We start from the raw sequence: 17381 nt of genomic DNA on the forward strand, positions 1-17381 counted from the left end.
GCACCAGTTTTCCCATGCTATCATTTCTTGGTATGCTCCCTGCCAAATTAAATCAATTTGAGTATCTCATTAAAGAGAAAACATTGCAGATTTTGATTCATAGTCTCTCTGCCAGTTGAGCCTGCTGCCCCGATCTGGTTTACTCGACAACTTGTTAGCTAGTCTGATCAGCCACCTCTCTGTGGAGGCCTTGAAACACTGTGAGGAGTGTTTCAAGAATTTTAGAAAATGCTGAACGACATACGGGATCCTCACCAGTGCCTTACTCGAAAAGGCAGCAAAAATTCTGAACAAGTCCATTTCCTAAACATGAACGTTTCCTGCAGAATTAGTTTTTGTCAGCTATGGGAAGGGGGAAAGGGAAACAAGGAAAAACTTGAGGAAAGTTAAGTGCTAGAAAGGATTACAGTGCAATCTCTTGGAAAAGACGTTAAAATTCAATACTATAGTAAAACTGACCTAAGAAATTAAGCCCCCACCTGTTCAATCACATCCCTCCAAAGCTCCCAACCTACCTCTCCATGCTAGAGACAAATCACTGTTGGATAACCTTTTTTTGAACTAGTCTATCACTTATTCTAGTTTATGTTCCGTTTCCTTAGCACAGCTATTTAAGTCACCCTTCTATTCCAGAGCCTCTGGTAATTTTTCTTGTCTGCTCCACTGCAATTCTTCAAAGCATCATAAAGGCAAATTTAATAAGCACCTCAATTTGTATTGCTTTCTATTTATAATACTGCAAGCACCTGCTGCTGCTGAGATCTAAGCAGGTATCTTTCTTACTTTGTATAGATTAATTCAGATTAATCTTAATAGTTTCATATTTTAGAGCAATTTCAAGAAACATTGCTCCAAGGGAGTGGGCGGGTTAGTTGTGTTTGGGGTTTTTTTTGTCTTTGTGGTTTTTTTTGTCTTTGGGGCAGGGGGGGCTTTTGGTTTTGTGGTGGTTGGTTCTCCCCCCACCGCCCATTTTTATTAAGATGCTGCTGACCGGCTCTTCCTTCATTGTTCACATCAGCCACATTTGATAGTTATGTCTTCTTGTGTATTTAGTAGATCCTTCTTGTCAGTGCAACAGCAGGCACTGAACAATCAAACCACTTCAAATTGTACCCTGAACCTGTAACAGTGGAAGTCAAGTCAGTGCTGGGGCCCACAGACGGTTTGGGAACCGTGGGTGTGCAAGGAATGGCTGTTTAAAGGTGCCTGCCCATGATCCAGTAGACATAGAGTTTGGATCACGTATTATTTGACCTTCTCTCAAAACAGAGATATATTAGTTTTTAATCTTATCAAAGTGCCTGTGAACACCAGGTGACAGCTAAGGCTGCACTGTACGGAAGTTAAGTCCTGTGTCTGACCTTTCAGAGGGGCTGACGAACCATGTCCTTAGGCATCTCTTCAGAGTCTGTCTTCCACAGCTTACGGACAGAATATTAATGGCTGCATCCTGGGCTGTGGACATCCTGGTATCTACATCAACACCAACCGCTCTTGCTGTTATTTCATTTACCAAGATCACAAACAGGAATTTTAATGCAGCGGGGGAAAAGAAAAAAAAAAAATAATTGTGATGCAGCACAAGTAGGTGAGCGAGATAATGAAGCTCAGATGGAAAGAGTAGGAAAGCCCCCTTAGTGAGTAAGAAAAGTTAAACAAAAGGGAAGAGAAAACATTGCACAGAAGAAAAGCTGCATGGAAGTGAAATAAAGACTGAGACTGAAAGAAGTTGATGGAAGAGTCAATCCATCCGAGAGGACAGGCATCAATGATCGGTCTCACCTCTGCACTGTGTTTATTTACTCTTAGTGCCTGACAAGTGAGGTTCGTACTTCTCATCCATCTCCTACCTGTGTATTTAGGTGTGGTATAGCACACTCCTCCACAACCAGCCAGGAGATCTCATAAAGACTCCACAGGACATTCTGAGGACAATTGCATCTCAAGGCTGATTCTTGATGTCTCAGACTCCTACTCCAGAGCAATGCTGTGCTATTTGCCTCTCTGCAGTATTTAACATGGGCTTTACAGGGGTAGGATTTTAAGTGCTCCCATTAAAAGCACACATCTTTCCCAAGAGAAGAAAGTCTTGCTGCTGTTTTTATTCATCCCAGTCTTGCCAAGACTGTTATTAACTTCACAAGCATGCTCATAACTGCATAGAAGTTTTCAAAACTGTTTTTAACTGCGTTTGTTGAAAAATTAAACAAATGAAAAGGCTCAGCAACACAGAAAAACATCACTGTAAGTTACTCAGTATTATGCCCTCCTCTTATCAACAACAAAAGTTCAATACAGCCATTATCTCCAGAATCCACACATTTTTAACTTTGTACTAGCATGAGAGAGTTGATGACTGACTTCCTCAAAAAATAAATGAGGCACAGGGACCTTGCATGTCATTTAAGAAAGAGCCATATACCTTTTTCAGCCTCTGGCTGCAGCTTCCAAATTATTGCCCCAAAACATCTGCAACCTTCATGTGTTCTCATCCTCTTCCACAATTACTTTTTATCATGTGGGGAGGTCTTGAACTTCTGCGGTAGCAACTTACTATATTGAGTAAATCAGCTATAAACAGACATGCTATACATACTCCAAGCCAATAGCTAATCATGATTTTTAGTCTTTCAAGCCAACAGGACAACTTAAAAATGGCAAACATTGCTCTATCTACCCATCCATAAATTAGGAGTGACAATAGCAGATTATTACTCATTCACTCAGAGCATTTGTTTGGCCCTGGGAGAACTGGCTTTATTCCAAGAGCTGGCAAACACTGGTTAATATACATGTAAATGTTTTATTTCTCTCAGAGTAGGCAATTTCACAAAATGAAATACCAGATTACAGATGACCCTAGTTTTTCTGCTGATGCCTGTCTCAGATGCAGTGCTGCTGAAAGCCCTTGCAAGATTTTTTGCACTGAGTCAACAGGGAAAAAGCCACCTTTCCTTTTGAGAGTGAGACAGTTTCACTGTGGAAACATGAAAGCTTTTATATAAATATTAATCATCAAAGTTGTCCTGGAGTTAAGTGGATGGAGACTGACTTATACAAGGTTGCAGTAACAACTTGGTAATAGCAAGATGTACTGAAACGGGTTTGCAAACACTGCTCCAAATGGGCTTTTCCTCAATACAAGAGCTCTGGTGCCAGAAGTAGATTCAGCAACCCAAATATTTAATCTGAAGGTACTATAAAATAGCACTTCACTCCTAAGAGTGGTGAAGGGGCATTCCGTCCTTTGAATTTCTGATGCAAATGTAAAGGAAAAGGAAAATGTTATTTTCCTCAAAAACTGGCAATAATTTGAATTGGGAGGAAGAGGGATGACTAAGAAAAGGGATGGAAGTTCAACAGAGAGGCAAATAAACCAAATATCTGTACAGAAAACCAGGCAGTGGTTTAACAGAGCTTCTTGCTAACATGCCCAGAACCTAAATGTTCTGCATCAAGCCAAGTGTAATGCACTGTAGACCATGGGCTCTCCAAAAATCAAGAGAATCAACAAGCACATTCTGTGCATTTGGAGACAAGGACAGGACACATGACCTCCACAGGACTCCGAGAACCATCTTTTTCCTACAAAGGGCTAGAGATATCAGAAGATATCTAGATCTACTTCTCCTATGATACAGGCCATCAACCATTGCTTACCCCTCTGTCCAACAGAGAAGTGAGATTTTTTTTTCCCAGGAATGAACTGAGCCTTGAAACTAGAACTAAAATCACAAAGGAGATTTTTGAAGAGGGGAAGGGAGAAGCACAGCCTTTTATCTACCGTACTGTACCACATGTACCATCTTATTTTTCTTGAGGGCACAGTAAAGTATCAATCAACTAGGGGTGCTAGCAACAGGTCAAAGTTGTTCATAAACCTCTATTGACACACTATTAATATATTTCAGAATAGTAAGTTTAGAATGAAATACAAAAAAAAAAGGTGGAAAGCACTAATTAAGATCACAGTAACATGATGGAACCCAAGAGCAGTAAGTGTACAGCATTAAAAAACCCCAACCATTAGGACAGCTGCGGTCAAAATTCACCTCCTTCAAGTGAAAGGAAAGATGGAAGATGAACACACACTAATGGGAAGCAACAACCACCAACCGAAGACCCCTTCAAAAGATACAGGACTGCGTACATGTGGCAAGAGCTGCTGAGAAGTTCAGTTCTCACCTGGCAACTTGCCTCAGTTGCTGCTACAGTGCTCCACAGATTTCATCCAGGCCTCTCCATGGACATGAACATCTATGGATATGGAACGGATAGCAGATCCATATTTTATGGAGACAAATACGTCAAAACCTGCTGGCATTAGAATTGCTTTTCCTCACATTCCCCATTTTAACAAGAAAAATTCAGACTTTACAGGCTATTACATTAACTAAAGCTACTTTTGAAAGCTTTTCCGTATTTACTTCCCAAAATTATATAATTTTTTTTTTTTTTTTAACCTGCAGAAAATTACAGAGATGATTACTGCTGGAGCAGGCACACTGACTAGCACCTGACAATACTTCGCTTTGAACCTAATGCTGCACTTTTCAGTGCTGCTTTCACACGAAGCGTACTCTCCCTCCTCTTGTACGTACTGCTTACATGACACTTCAAGATCTCACAAGGAAATCTGCTGAATGGAAGGGCGACACAACAGAACAAGACAGTGCCAGGTTCAGCACTGAAGAGGATTTTAAAATTTATTACAGGCTATCACTTCAACGCTCAATGGTATACGTGGCTGAAATGAATACACTTGCCTGGCAGAACTGCAAGAGAAGGCACCTGTATAAAAGGCGACAGCACTATTACCAGATAAGCTACCAGTTAGACATCACTGATTACCACACTGGACAGAGATTTTAACTCATCTAGAGAGCAGACAGCTAATCGGATTCCTTAACGGGCTTCTCTTGGTTTCACTGGGGCTGATGCATACTGCATATAGGATTTGGAAAGAGATTTTTCCCCAAATAGCACATACACTCTACTACAGCATTCTGTTACCATCTTGGCTTATGCTTATATAAAATACCGGACAGAAAGCCAGAAGTTACACGAACAGTCACTATGAGGTTAATCATTAAATTCAAGCTATGCCAGAGCAGCAACAAAGCTGACCTCTTGACTATACTGAGCTTGGTAAAGGTAGCATTTGCTTTCCTAAAGAGGTTTCATTACTTAACTCTAAATTTGTGATTTGAGAGTATGAAGTCAAGGGTTAATCCAAATTTACTATTTCTTTTCTACCCAAACAGAAAGCAACCCATTTAAAATGCAAACAATATGACAGACTTCCCTCCCTTTCACTGTTCTCTCCCCTCTGAGAAACTGAACTTCACAGGACTTCAAACCTCAGGGGAAAACAACACAAAACAAAAAAAAACAACAACAAAACAAAAAACACCAAAAAAACCAAACCCCTTAAAAAACCCACAATTCATCTTATTCTACAAGCTTTTCTCCCAGCACTGAAAATCCAATGCATATTTTCTCCCAACTACTTTTACCTCTGTATTGTTCTTAACACTCTCCTAGAAAGAAGTTTCTTTACCGCACAAGTGAAAAACTTTAATTTGATGAAATGATGGGGACTGTTCAGAGTCTAGTCAGTGAACGGACACGGTAAACACTTGGATATGTTACATGACCCCAGATCTTGCTGCTTTTCAACTCTGATCTTCCCATTTTAATTTTTAAAAAGGTATTGGAATCAACCAGCTGACTATGACAAGCTATACCATTAAACAGAAGAGTTGCTTCTTTATCTCCTTCAAGTATGATAAGGATCATTCATAAAAGCAAAGTGATCTGAGCTTCCGATTGCCCACATGTACTCTAAAATATTTACTGAACCATGGCAATTATGCCCGTGACAAATGGAGCGTCATATGGACTCAAGGTCTCCTAACTTTCTGAAATTACTCTGGAAATGTGAAACTTACCTAGATAAGGCCTAAGTGAGGAAGATTAGAGAGACTAAGTTAATCAGAAGGGAAAAAAAGATTAAACGTATCAAAAAATGAACCAAAAACCTACATATATTTTATGAGAAAGGGGATATAATTTCTTATTCTGCTATTTTGAAAACCTTGCCTCTTTCACAGTTAAGCAAAGTTTCCCCAAAGAATCCATCACTGATTGCATTCATTTGGAATTTTTACGTAAACAAGTGTTGTAATATGAAATATAAAACCGAAAAAGGATATTAAATCACAGGATATATACATCCCAGAACCTTGTATGTATCTCTTCAGAGAGCAGGAACAACAAAAAAAAATTTGGACATTAAAAAGAAATAAAAGCAGACAAAAATGTGGAAGCTGAAAGCCTTTTTGCTTAAGGTCCCTAAAGTCAGGAATTTATTAGAAGCTGATGTTAGAGCACCTGAATTTCAGAGAATTACTTCAGAGATGGCTCCTGTTGCAGCAGTTTCTGCTGAAATATTTTACTCTGGCTGTCAGCCAGATCTTTGCTATGCTGATGCCAAATAAATGATACCCAATTTCAACGACAGATGCTGTTTGTGTTGACACATAATTGATACGTTTATATTCAGGGCTCCCTGGAATTCTGTAACAGCAACACTTTATTCACAAGAAATACAACTGACAGGAGAATTCAAAGGGACTTGCACATAGCTGATGCTGCTACACTGCTGGTATTGTGAGTCTAGAGGGAAGGGTTCTCCAATTATCCAGGGTGGTCAGAACAGCGGAGACCACAAATTTTCCAGGACAAGGGAAAATACAGAGAGATGGCCCAGCAGTAAAAGTTAACTGGCTCAGCCAGAAACTAGCTTGCTCAGAGAAACAGGAAACCTGAAAGTTTTCAACTGAAGTTGCATATCCCTTTCCTGCAGAGCTTGTAACTGCGTAGGAGATGGAAGTGATAGAAAAGCCACAATGAAGTAACAGATCTGTCCATAATCTCCTTCTCTCTTTGACTTCCTTGGTTTCCTAGGCAGGAAACAGATTAGCAACCTTAAAAAATATACTTAGCAAAGGTATGTTCCAAAGAAAACATTTTATACTCCCTCCTTGCACGTTCACTCTCCTGTAGGTAACTTGAAATAAACTTTCATGAATAGTACTTATTTTGGAAAGCAACTATATCCCTTCTCAAGCTTAACAAACCTTCAAGCAGCTACTGTAAAGGAAAAAAAACAATGACATCACAATATATGCCTACAACCTAAATTGTCTGTATTTTTAGTAACACAGCATATTATTTTCACACAACGAATAAAAACATTCACAGAATGAAAATATTCAGAAAAAAATAATACCCATTCACTTCACACACACAAAAATAAAAATCAACAATTACAATTTGGTACAAAAGACACCAGCAAATAAACACCATATAACAAAGTTTTCAGTTGTTTATCCAGATAGTTTTCATTGTTCAGCAAACCTGAAATGTGGACTACCCTGCCACGATGCCTCTTTTTGATTAAAATATGGTTAAGCTTAAAAATAATCCCCATATAATGCAATTCAGAAGTATCAAATACTTTTGAAGCTTACAGATGAAGAAGAATCACCAACTGGAAGTCTTTTCAAGCCCTGGAAAACATGTTTTGTTGACTGTTTCTTAAACCGTGTTTTAGAACAATGATCACAGCTCAGAAAGTTCCTGCAGTGTAATAGGCTTCTGCTGCCTGTGGGGCCTTAGCTGGCTCTCAAACTGTCTCTGCTTCTCTGCTAGTACCATGGGAAAGATTTCTTCCTCCAGTCACCTCTTTGCTTACAGTGTATGAAAAAGGGACTAATGTTAATTCTTCAGGCTCTGCACACAGCAACTTTTTCCTTTAATTCTTCCTCTCCTGAACTTCTAAGGTTTCTAACGCCGAAACTGTCAGAAGATCTCTCTCTTCGCACTGAATTTCTCCTTCAGGAGTGCCAAGCACAGACTATAAAGATGAAGTTACACAGGGAAAAAATGTGCATTTATCATCAAAGCTTGTACCTCTCAAAACCCCAAAACCGTCATTTAGTTCAGCAACATGGGATATGTAAAATATCCAGGTTAATAGCCTTGCAAAAGCACAATGTGGTTGAAAAGGTCAAGGAAGTGCATTAAGCAGAAAAGCTTCAGGGGCCAGTGGGTTCTTTTTAGCATTGTGAGAAGCACTGGAAAACTAATCTTTATCAAGAAAACACATCCAGATATTAAAAGTTTAAGCATCAAGTGCACAGGTACCTTCTTCCAAAAACCCCAAACCAAATAACACCACCACCACAAAAAAACCCAAACCACCCCAAATAACACCACCATTCCTCCCAAAGCCCCACTGAAGTTTTTCAAAGTCACAAAGGATAGCTGTGACAAACCTCCCACTGGAAGCTGGGCATCTCAGGAACACATACAGAGGATGAGGAAAGGAACATGAAAAACAGCTTTGATTTACCAGAACTAGTCATGGGGCATGATGGGGTGGTGTATACCACAAGCAGACCCAATCTACCTCACTTCTGTTCAGAGACAAGATGCAAACCAGCTCCAGTTCCAAAGCTGTGATGATTAGACTGGTGCTGTGCCTAAGCTAAAAAAGGCCAGTCTCTCAGCACTGCATTTTAAATTGAGCCCAGCACTGCAATAACAAAGCTAGAAGGCTTACAGAGAAGATCCAACTCCTGTCTTAATTGAGAGCGTGGCCAGAGGCGTGTAGGTCAGTCTGCAAGGCATTCTATAGCTCCACCCCATCTGTGTTACAAGGGGCATAATTAGTCCAGGAAGAGATCAATGTTAAGACATACAGACCAACTTGAATATTTCTGCTTCTTACTAAATTTGCTCCAAAGTTTTACTCCTAGAGGTTTTTTAGGGTGTTTGAATCTCCTCTTGCTCCCCCTTAAGTACACACTAAATTTAGTAACTTTCCTTTTTAAAAAAATCATCATGCTCAATAGTAATAACTTATCCCGTTATTTAACAAAGGCAAGGATTTGAAAATGCAAAAGGATTCTCATGCCTACTTCTACCATTAATTTCCGCATTTTGTTCTGTTTGGACACAGAACAGAAAGGTCTCACTTTCTCCCACTCAGGAAGGCAGTGCTGTAGCTGGAAGACATGGAATAAACAATTAAATGATTGTATACAAATATTTCCCTTTCTCTTCCCCAATTTATAATGTCATTTAAAAAAAAAAAAAAAACCAGCCTGTTTCCTGGAGATCACTGTACAGTGAGTTAACATGCTAAATAATATACCAACAGAAAGAAATCAATCCGCTTCAACTTCTAGAAACATAAAAGACTTAGAAACAGTTCAGGCAATCACACTTCAGAGCAAATCCTACTTGTACAGACACCGTTTCCTATGCTGTTAAGTATTTCTCTCACCACTATGGGAAAGATTTGAACAATGGAGGGAAACTGGCTAAGGCTTGCTCTGCAGACTGAAATCATCTTAATTCAGCATCAAGACTTCTGAATAACAGTATCAAAACCAAACATTTAGGCAAAGAAGTTGACCCGCAACCCTTTCCTCCATGCTAAAGTCCTTCATCACAAGTAACTCCAAAGTCTCCAAGCCTTCAAACATACTTCATAGATCATAATAGCACAACTACAAACCACTCCTTTAAACAGTTATCAATTCAGTAAACTGGTGTTTTTCTGATGCTATGCTGTATCGCCACCTAAACCCTTCAAGCCACTTAGGACGGATGTTTATCCTTTAGTTTCTGTCCCCAATGATGCTGGAGTTTAACTGTATGCTCTCCCATCCAAAGTGGGCTGCACTGTGATGGTGGGGGTGGTGGCAAGACACAGCACAGCAGGTGTACTGGTTTCTAACAGACTTAACTCTGCAAAAACCACCAACTACAGGTGAATTCCTTGAACCTTTTTGTGGCATGGGTGCATGCAGGCTCAGAGCCGCCTTTTATGCTGGCACCAGAAAGGCCTAATAAAAGGCTCTGGGATCTTGAATCTTATTTGTATCATGACAGCCATGTACCTAAGCTATGTTTGAGGGTGCACTTTTACAGCTAAAAGCCGTATTCTGCAGCTTCACCTAAACTATTCCTTTTTTTTTGTTTTTTGTCATCCTTCTAGTTGTGTGTCAAAGTCAAGCACAAGATCTTTCACGATGCAATGATGCTATATAAAATGTAAGACACTATTGACATCAAACTACCAGTAAGCAGCTATGCTAGGAACAAACGCATTGAGGCAAAGCAGTGAGTTTTAATAACAGATTTATACACACCTCCTCTCCAGACCTGATACTAAACACTGCACCATGGTCAGAGAACTCCTTTCCAAATATACAAACAAAGCCAAGGTATCAAACAACACCAAACTGTGAAAAAGCAGTGAGACCAATTTATAAACAGAAAGCAGTCTGAGAAGCCTGAGAAGGAGATGGATATACACCCTGAGGTTTGGTACATCCAAATCATAACTTATCCATACCTCTAGCATGATACAAAGCCCAAAATCAGCATGGCCTGAACACAAGGGGGTTTTTATGTTTAGCAATTATAGAGCTCAAGGAGCCTTATTAAAGACCCTTATCGAACAGCATATGTGAAGGCAGACAGTACTTCAAACATTAAAGCCCCCCCCCCCCGGCATCTGCTCCAATTTTTTTTCCAAGTTTGCCATCACAAAGCCACAGCTCTTCAACTCTTTAAGCGTAGTACATCTTTACTCTTAATAAATTTTTTAGAGCTGCCTATGGCCACAAAACACCCAAAAAACGGAAAACCACAGCTACAGAAGTGCTTGTAAACAAAAGTACCAAGGCAATACACAATTCCAATCAAAATGGATTGGGTGTGTTACTGCCAGAGTCTAAGGGGTGCCCACATAAGTAAATACAAGGCCACATCATTCTGCACTCCCTTCACTGCACCAGCTCATTTCAGCTTGGAGAAGTCATTTGTGCCTGCAGCAGGGCAGGCCGCATTTCTACTCTTCATGTGACAAAGACACAAACACATTGGTTTAGGCAGAAGCAGCTTTTGCGCTGATGCTGCTCTTTATTTTCCACTCTTCTTGTGAAATACAGAGACAATTTCTGAGTAAAGCCTTTGGGGAAAGAGCTTTACTCAAAATCACTAGTCCTCTGTCTAGCACAATAAGAGCAGAGAATGCAAATTAGTTTCAATAAAAGCAGCTGGCAATCAATAAGAAAGGGCTGGTCTCCAAGAGTAAAACTGGTTCCTCCAAGGGTAAAAGTTAAAAGAGGAAAAATATAAGAAGATGAATAAAACACCAAATGTAAACAACGTGGGGGGGCACCAAAGAAGAAAAATCTAAATAAGCAATAATAAAAAAAAAATAAGTATCAGACAAACTCAAAAAGAACAGCTGGGGGTAAAAAGGAAAGAAAAATACAGATAACTATAGTGCAAAGAAAAGGATCATTAGAAAAAGCCTAATGGAAAACATGTGCAATCCAAACAAGATAAAATAAAAATCATGAAAGGGAGCAGATAAGAGGCTAGCTGGCACTAAGGCTTAAGGCACCAGTCACGAGCTCACATTCTAGCCTGGTTCACAGGCATTGCTAAGTCCTATAATGAGTTTCAGCATTCCTGCTACCGCCACATCTGGCCGTTTCACAAAACCTGGTACACTCGTCTCCTCCGACCTTGGGCCATAATGCAGAAAGTCAATACCCACCCGAGTGGGCCAGAATCCACCCACCCTGCAGGCAGGCAGGCTCCTCTTCTAAGTCCCTTTACCTCAGGAAGTCCCCAGGCACCTGCAAAGGCCTGAGAAAAGCCCAGCATGACTGTTACCACATGTATAAGGAAAAAAAAGAATTCCTCAAAACTGACACTTTCACTGAGGTTCCCTATTATTGCGTCTAATTTTTATAAGCCAATTACAGAAAGAATACATCATGATCACAGAAGCAGCCTTCCCTTGCAGCTGTTACAGACAGTACTTGATATAAAGGGGGAAATACAAGTATTTCGGCAACGTTAGCAACCTCTGCTCAAGAGAAACCTAAAAATCAAGTGTCTTGCATACTGCGTCAATGTCACAATTCACTTACCCTCTGTCTTCCATCTACAAACCCAGCCCATTCTGGTTTGATTAACATCCCCCAATAAACACTTTGTTAACATGGAACTAAGGTCCCTATCTTGCACATGCCTTCAATATTCTTATTAGCAAACATGAACTTTGATCTGAAGCTTTTTAGAATCTCACCGGCAAACTACACAATGTAACTCCTTTGATCCCAAGAATATAGCCCTCATCTTCAACAAAGTAGCTGCTTAAATAGCATACATTAATTATACAGGGTGGAAAGCAGCGTTTTCTACACTCACATGAAACTGCAAGGGAAAGTCCTATCATGGCACACTACTTACTTAGAGTAAGTTTTGACCAGCATACTGACAGACTAGACAGAAATGTCTCTGCCAAGTTGCTAATACACTCAAAATCATGCTTATACTTCCAGAACTTTAATACCAAATAATTTGATTAGGGCATGCCATATGCTTCAAGAAATTCTACAAGACTTCTAATGACAAAAGTGGACAGAAACTTCCAGGCACATTGACATCTAAAAGCACAGAGCTCGCATTTTAAAGAGAGAATGTGACTACTTTGCAACTAAAAATGGTGTAGAAGAAATCAAACGAAGCAGGATGGAGTAGGATGAAAGACAAGAAAAAGAATATTATCACACATTCTCATCCCCTCAAGTTACATGGGTGCCTAATGGGCTCACAAATCTCTGATCTCTGGCTGTATGCCACCTTCAACACACAAAGTCTACTTCCTGTATTGTCCACAGCAATTACTTTAGGGTTTGTCTTTAACAGTAACATCTCTCTCAAAAAAAAAAAACAAGTGGCAGGAGGTAGAGTTTTACATCCACAACCTCATGCCCTACCACTACTGCTAAGACAATTAAAGCATTTTAATAGCACATTTCCCTAAGGTAGCAAGCAGTTAAGACCTTTATATACTGAAAGAGATGCTCTTCCACATTAGCATGGCCTATTAGCCACAAACAGGATTAAGAGCTCAGCAAATCCTCACAGAGCCCACATCTGTCAACGTAACTCTTTCCCATAATGGGCAGAAAGGAAGGTAACTTCTCAGCTTTACAGAGCACTTACTGGAAAGCTGACACTGCAGTAATTAAAAACACAAAACAAAACAGGAGCAACACAGAACAGCACAATCATGAAGACCCCTCAGATCTCTTACCTTGTGAAAAAAAAGGCCACCTGGCTACAGAACTTGTGGTCTTACAGAGCAGTGCTGCCGTTGCTCTGGTGGCACACTACAGCAATCAGCCTTAGCGGATATTTCCAGAGAAGACAACAGCCAAGATCTCTTTGCGGGACTTTTCTCCAAGAATGACAGGATTTCCATAATTAGTCAAAAACCAGAAATTGAGATTGGCATGCAACACAAATCACTTTTGGACATCATGGACATTAATCCACCCATAGACGCTTCTTGCGGTGCATGACGGAGAGACTAGTACAGAGACAGAGATAATTGTATTCTGGAACACATGGACCAAAAAGAGATGCTAGATCCATTCTCAAAGGGCTTTGGGAGTAGCTGGGTCACAGCTGTAACAGTAAAAGCAAAAACCAGCCCAATTCAGCAGAAAGAATTAGTGCTCAGTTCCCTCAAAGCCTGACATCACTGTAAAAGATCAATGTACCTCTCTCTTGAGTGCAGTCCCCATGACAGCAGTGCTACCTGCTGAATCAGGGCAGGTCTCCTGTGGCACGGGGAAATTCTTTCAGCTCCTCTACACCACTGCTTCTTGGTAGTGCACACACCATCGGGACAAGCCCTGCTGGGCTTCGAAGTAACAGGCAAGGGAGAAAGATACTGAAGGAGGAAAACTTGAACCAAAAACAAACAGGGAAACTGCATTCATTACGTTACACATTAAGTGCCATGGCCACAAGATTTAGTGTATAGCCCGTCTACCGTTCCATAAGCCAGCTCGTATCACCTAATCGGTGTGTATATCTTACATATATGCAAAAGCTATCTGTCTAAAAGCTATCTGCAAAAGCTATCACTGTCTAATTAATGCATGGAAAACCACAATTACCTTTTTTAAAAAAAAAAAGCCACTGAGATTATTTTGCTAGCATATGGTGATATATATATAGCATAGAACAGTGACCAGTGAGCATACAGTCCACTCTCTCACTGTTAGACACACCCCTCCAAAAAAGCAGCAATGAACCAGTGGTCAGCTAGGGAGCATGACCGAGGGCTGACACCTCACACAGGGCAATTTCCACCCAAGCCTGATGCTCTGGAGTCGCTTCAAAGCTCAGGTGGTATTCCATAGAGAGGAGGTGTGGGCATGCGGCCACTGCTAAATATCGTATGTCTCACGCAAAGCAGTGCTATCGGTCTGTGAACACCAATCCCATTCTGGAAGGGTGTTAGGCATGCTAAGGACTCCCTAGAAGGAGGGCTTTCTGATGTCCACCCTGGCAACGTCTGAAGATGCCCAGCTCTGTAAATGACGTGTCTTTATCTAAGCCTGCCAGTGCCATCCATGCTCTTCTGTATCATCCCGCAGCTCTGCCAACACCCTCAAGGAGCAGAAGTAAGAGACCTGTGCAAGCCCACGCTGAAAAAAAGCACTAAAGAAACAGGCAGTTCCCAGAGTTTCCCACGCTGTAAGGGGTGTTTGACAGCTGCACCCAAAACCGTTGGGAGATGTCCTTTCTAGGTTTCCCACAAAGCATGAGGGAGAACAGCAGCTAAAACTGCTGTGACAAGGAGCAGTTCATGTATCTGACAAAGATCAGTGAAATTTCTACCTACAAAGGTTGAGAACTATCTAAAATCAGCTGTCTTCTCAACTTCAATCTAGGAGGTCGGTATGTTATAAATACACCACTAAAAGGCAGTTAAGAGAGAGAGGGAGAGCAAAAAGTTATTAAAGATGTACTAATGAGAAACTCATTTCACTTTTTTTTTTTTTTTAACTGGGCATCAGGGAATTCCTACAAGACTTCTGGTTCATTTAAAAGAGGAAATTTTTAACAAAGTTAAAAATAACCGACAATCAAATTTTAAAAATTGAAACACGGAAACCTCAGGAGGTCTCAGCCCGGAGTGGAACCACACGGACAGATAAAAAAAGCTCACACAAATTGCAGGCAGGACCAGTACCCTGGAATGGAAATCTCTGCAACACAAGAACATCTATTTTCTCTACTGCTTTAACAGGAGGTTTGAACCATAACCGGTTTAGAAACACAACAGAATTTTTAATTTTTTTTTTTAAGGTAACGAACAATAAAAAGAACCAAGAAACTACAGACCGAACGCAGGTCAGCACACTGCACAGACAAAACACACACAAATGAAGGCACGACGCTTTCAAAAAAAAGAGAGAACAGCCACATTTTTACATTCAGAGCAGATTATCTTGATTTTTTTTTTTCCTGGGTCACCTTTTAATGCTTTCCTAAGATTATTTTTTCCCCAATAGGCTGCTTAACCACACGTCTCGGTCGTTTCCCAGCACAATTGTACTCGCGACTGGGAAACCGAAATCGGGGGGGGGGGGGGGGGGGGGGCGGGAAGCGCAAAACCATGAAACCTCAAAGTCTTTGCGAGTCTTTGGGAGAGTTATTTTCCTCACGAATCTCCCGGCAGCGCTTCTGGGGGGCCCGGCGGCGCGCCGCCCGCCCCGCCGCGCCGTGGCACACCTGAGCTCCCGCCCGCGGCGCCGGGGCCCGGGTCTCTGCCCCCGCCGGCTGCGCCTCAGGGCCCGGGGCCGCCCGCCAGCCGGGCCGGGCCAGGCCCCCCCACGGAGAGACGCCGGGAGGGCGCCCCGAGCCGCCCGCCGCCCCCTTCGCCACACGCGCCGAGGCGGCGGCGGCGGCTCCCGCCCGCCCGCTGCCGAGCCACGCTCGCCTGCCAGCGCTCCGCCGCGGCAGCCGGCCCGCACACCGGCTTGTAAAACTTTCCGGTTCCCACCGCGGCGCCCCGGCCGCCGGAGCACTGCCAGTGCCCCGGGAAGGAGCGCTCGGAGCCAAAGTCCGCAGGAAGTTGGCTCGCCCGGGAGCCGAGCCCGCTGCCCCGCGGCTCCCCCGGGGCTACCGCGGGCTCGACCCGCGCCCCCTCCGCGCTCCGCGCCACCCCCTTCCCCGCGCCTCCAGCCCGCCGCCGCCCGCTCCCGCCGCCCCGCCGGCCTCCCCCGGGACAGCGGGCGGGAGCGGGCCGCCGCGCAGCCCTTACTTGGAGTTGCGCTCACCCGAGGGACGGGCAGGGACGGGCAGCGGCGGGAGACGGGCAGAGCCCAAGCCGGCCGCCGGCAAGTTCCCCGCTCCGCCACACGTGGGGCCGCGGCGCGGGCTGCCTTCCCTCGCCGCTCGGCGCAGAGGACGTGGCAGCTCCCTCCCCGGCCGCGCCGCGCCGGAGGCTCCTCCCGGCCCCGCTCTGGCGGAACGCGGGGCGCCCTCTGCCGCACGCCGAGGGACCCGCTGCCCCCGAGCCTCGCCCCGGTCCCCCCGCAGCCGCGGCTGCGCTGCCGCCGCCGGGGGTACCCGGCCCGCCCCGCTCTGGCGGCGGGCAGCTCCCTGAGGGGGCTGAGGGGCCCGGCCGCGGCGGCAGCTGGCGGTCCGCAGGGGGCCGGCAGCGCCCGCCCGAGGGGAACCCCCAGGTGGCCGCGAAGTTGGGTGAGTGACACCCGGCCCGGAGCCCCTCGGCCGCGCAGGGGGCGCGCAGGCGGCCCCAGCGCAGCGCCCTGACGGGGGGCGTTGCTCCCAGCCGCGCAGTGTGGCGTTTATTGGCGAGCGAGCAAGGAGGACGCCAGAACAGGTGAAATCACCACAAGCCGTCGCCTTCTTGCCTATCCGCAGGCTGGCAGCGCTTGTTGAGTTGATCAAACTCTGCGATAATGGGCCTGAAATGAAAAGGGAGAGGGGTCTCCACATCCTGCAGGGCCGGGGGCCGGCTGGGGACAGCAGGAGGGCTGGGGGTGCCGAGGGACCCCCCTGCCCCCGGCCCTCCTCGCTGTTACCGGCGGGACCCCGGAGCACCTGAGCCGCCCCCCGGGGCCCTGGTTCGGGCCGGCTCCACCACCACGCTCCCCTCCCGAGAGGAGCCCTCTCGCCGTGTTGCTAAACTGGCAGTAGCTGTAACTGGTAAAAAAATGAAAGACCTCAGACTCCTATTTGCATTTGCTTCTTTTCAGGATTACGTACGTTGAAAATAAAAGATACTACCTGGGCTTCATGGTTGCAGAGAGCCTGACACCACGGTTTTTGCTGAAAAGGTCAGTTGGGAGGAATCTCACCCTTCTTCCAGGTTAATAACAGCTACGAAACTCTTCCTAAAGCTTAATGGTGTCGTCCTTTTCCTCACCCTTAAAGCGTTTCCTCTAGGAGCATTC

At 43.9% G+C, this 17381-nt stretch overlaps 3 protein-coding genes across 6 annotated transcripts in view; 2 read left to right on the forward strand and 1 right to left on the reverse strand.

The window, feature by feature from the left end:
* The window catches only part of DEUP1 (deuterosome assembly protein 1), a 66732-nt gene extending 62553 nt beyond the window's left edge, over positions 1-4179 (forward strand). The window contains 2 exon segments of the mRNA XM_056328642.1: positions 2822-2940; positions 2942-4179. Coding sequence (XP_056184617.1) covers positions 2822-2940; positions 2942-3082 — 260 coding nt within the window. The 3' untranslated portion in view covers positions 3083-4179.
* The window catches only part of SMCO4 (single-pass membrane protein with coiled-coil domains 4), a 28229-nt gene extending 11809 nt beyond the window's left edge, over positions 1-16420 (reverse strand). The window contains exon 1 of one of the 4 annotated variants that reach the window (XM_056328654.1): positions 16242-16420. The gene's annotated coding sequence lies outside the window, so the exon portion shown is untranslated. Of the gene's footprint in view, positions 1-4185; positions 4235-12026; positions 12046-16225 lie in introns of those variants that run through there. The other 3 variants (XM_056328655.1, XM_056328653.1, XM_056328656.1) reach the window with 3 other exon arrangements.
* Positions 16421-16672: 252 nt separating this feature from the next.
* The window catches only part of CEP295 (centrosomal protein 295), a 77178-nt gene continuing 76469 nt past the window's right edge, over positions 16673-17381 (forward strand). The window contains exons 1-2 of the mRNA XM_056328638.1: positions 16673-16807; positions 17184-17264. The gene's annotated coding sequence lies outside the window, so the exon portion shown is untranslated. The remainder of the gene's footprint in view (positions 16808-17183; positions 17265-17381) is intronic.

Source organism: Falco biarmicus, chromosome 2 (genome assembly GCF_023638135.1).
Source record: "Falco biarmicus isolate bFalBia1 chromosome 2, bFalBia1.pri, whole genome shotgun sequence".
In the NCBI taxonomy this organism is placed as follows: Eukaryota; Metazoa; Chordata; class Aves; order Falconiformes; family Falconidae; genus Falco; species Falco biarmicus.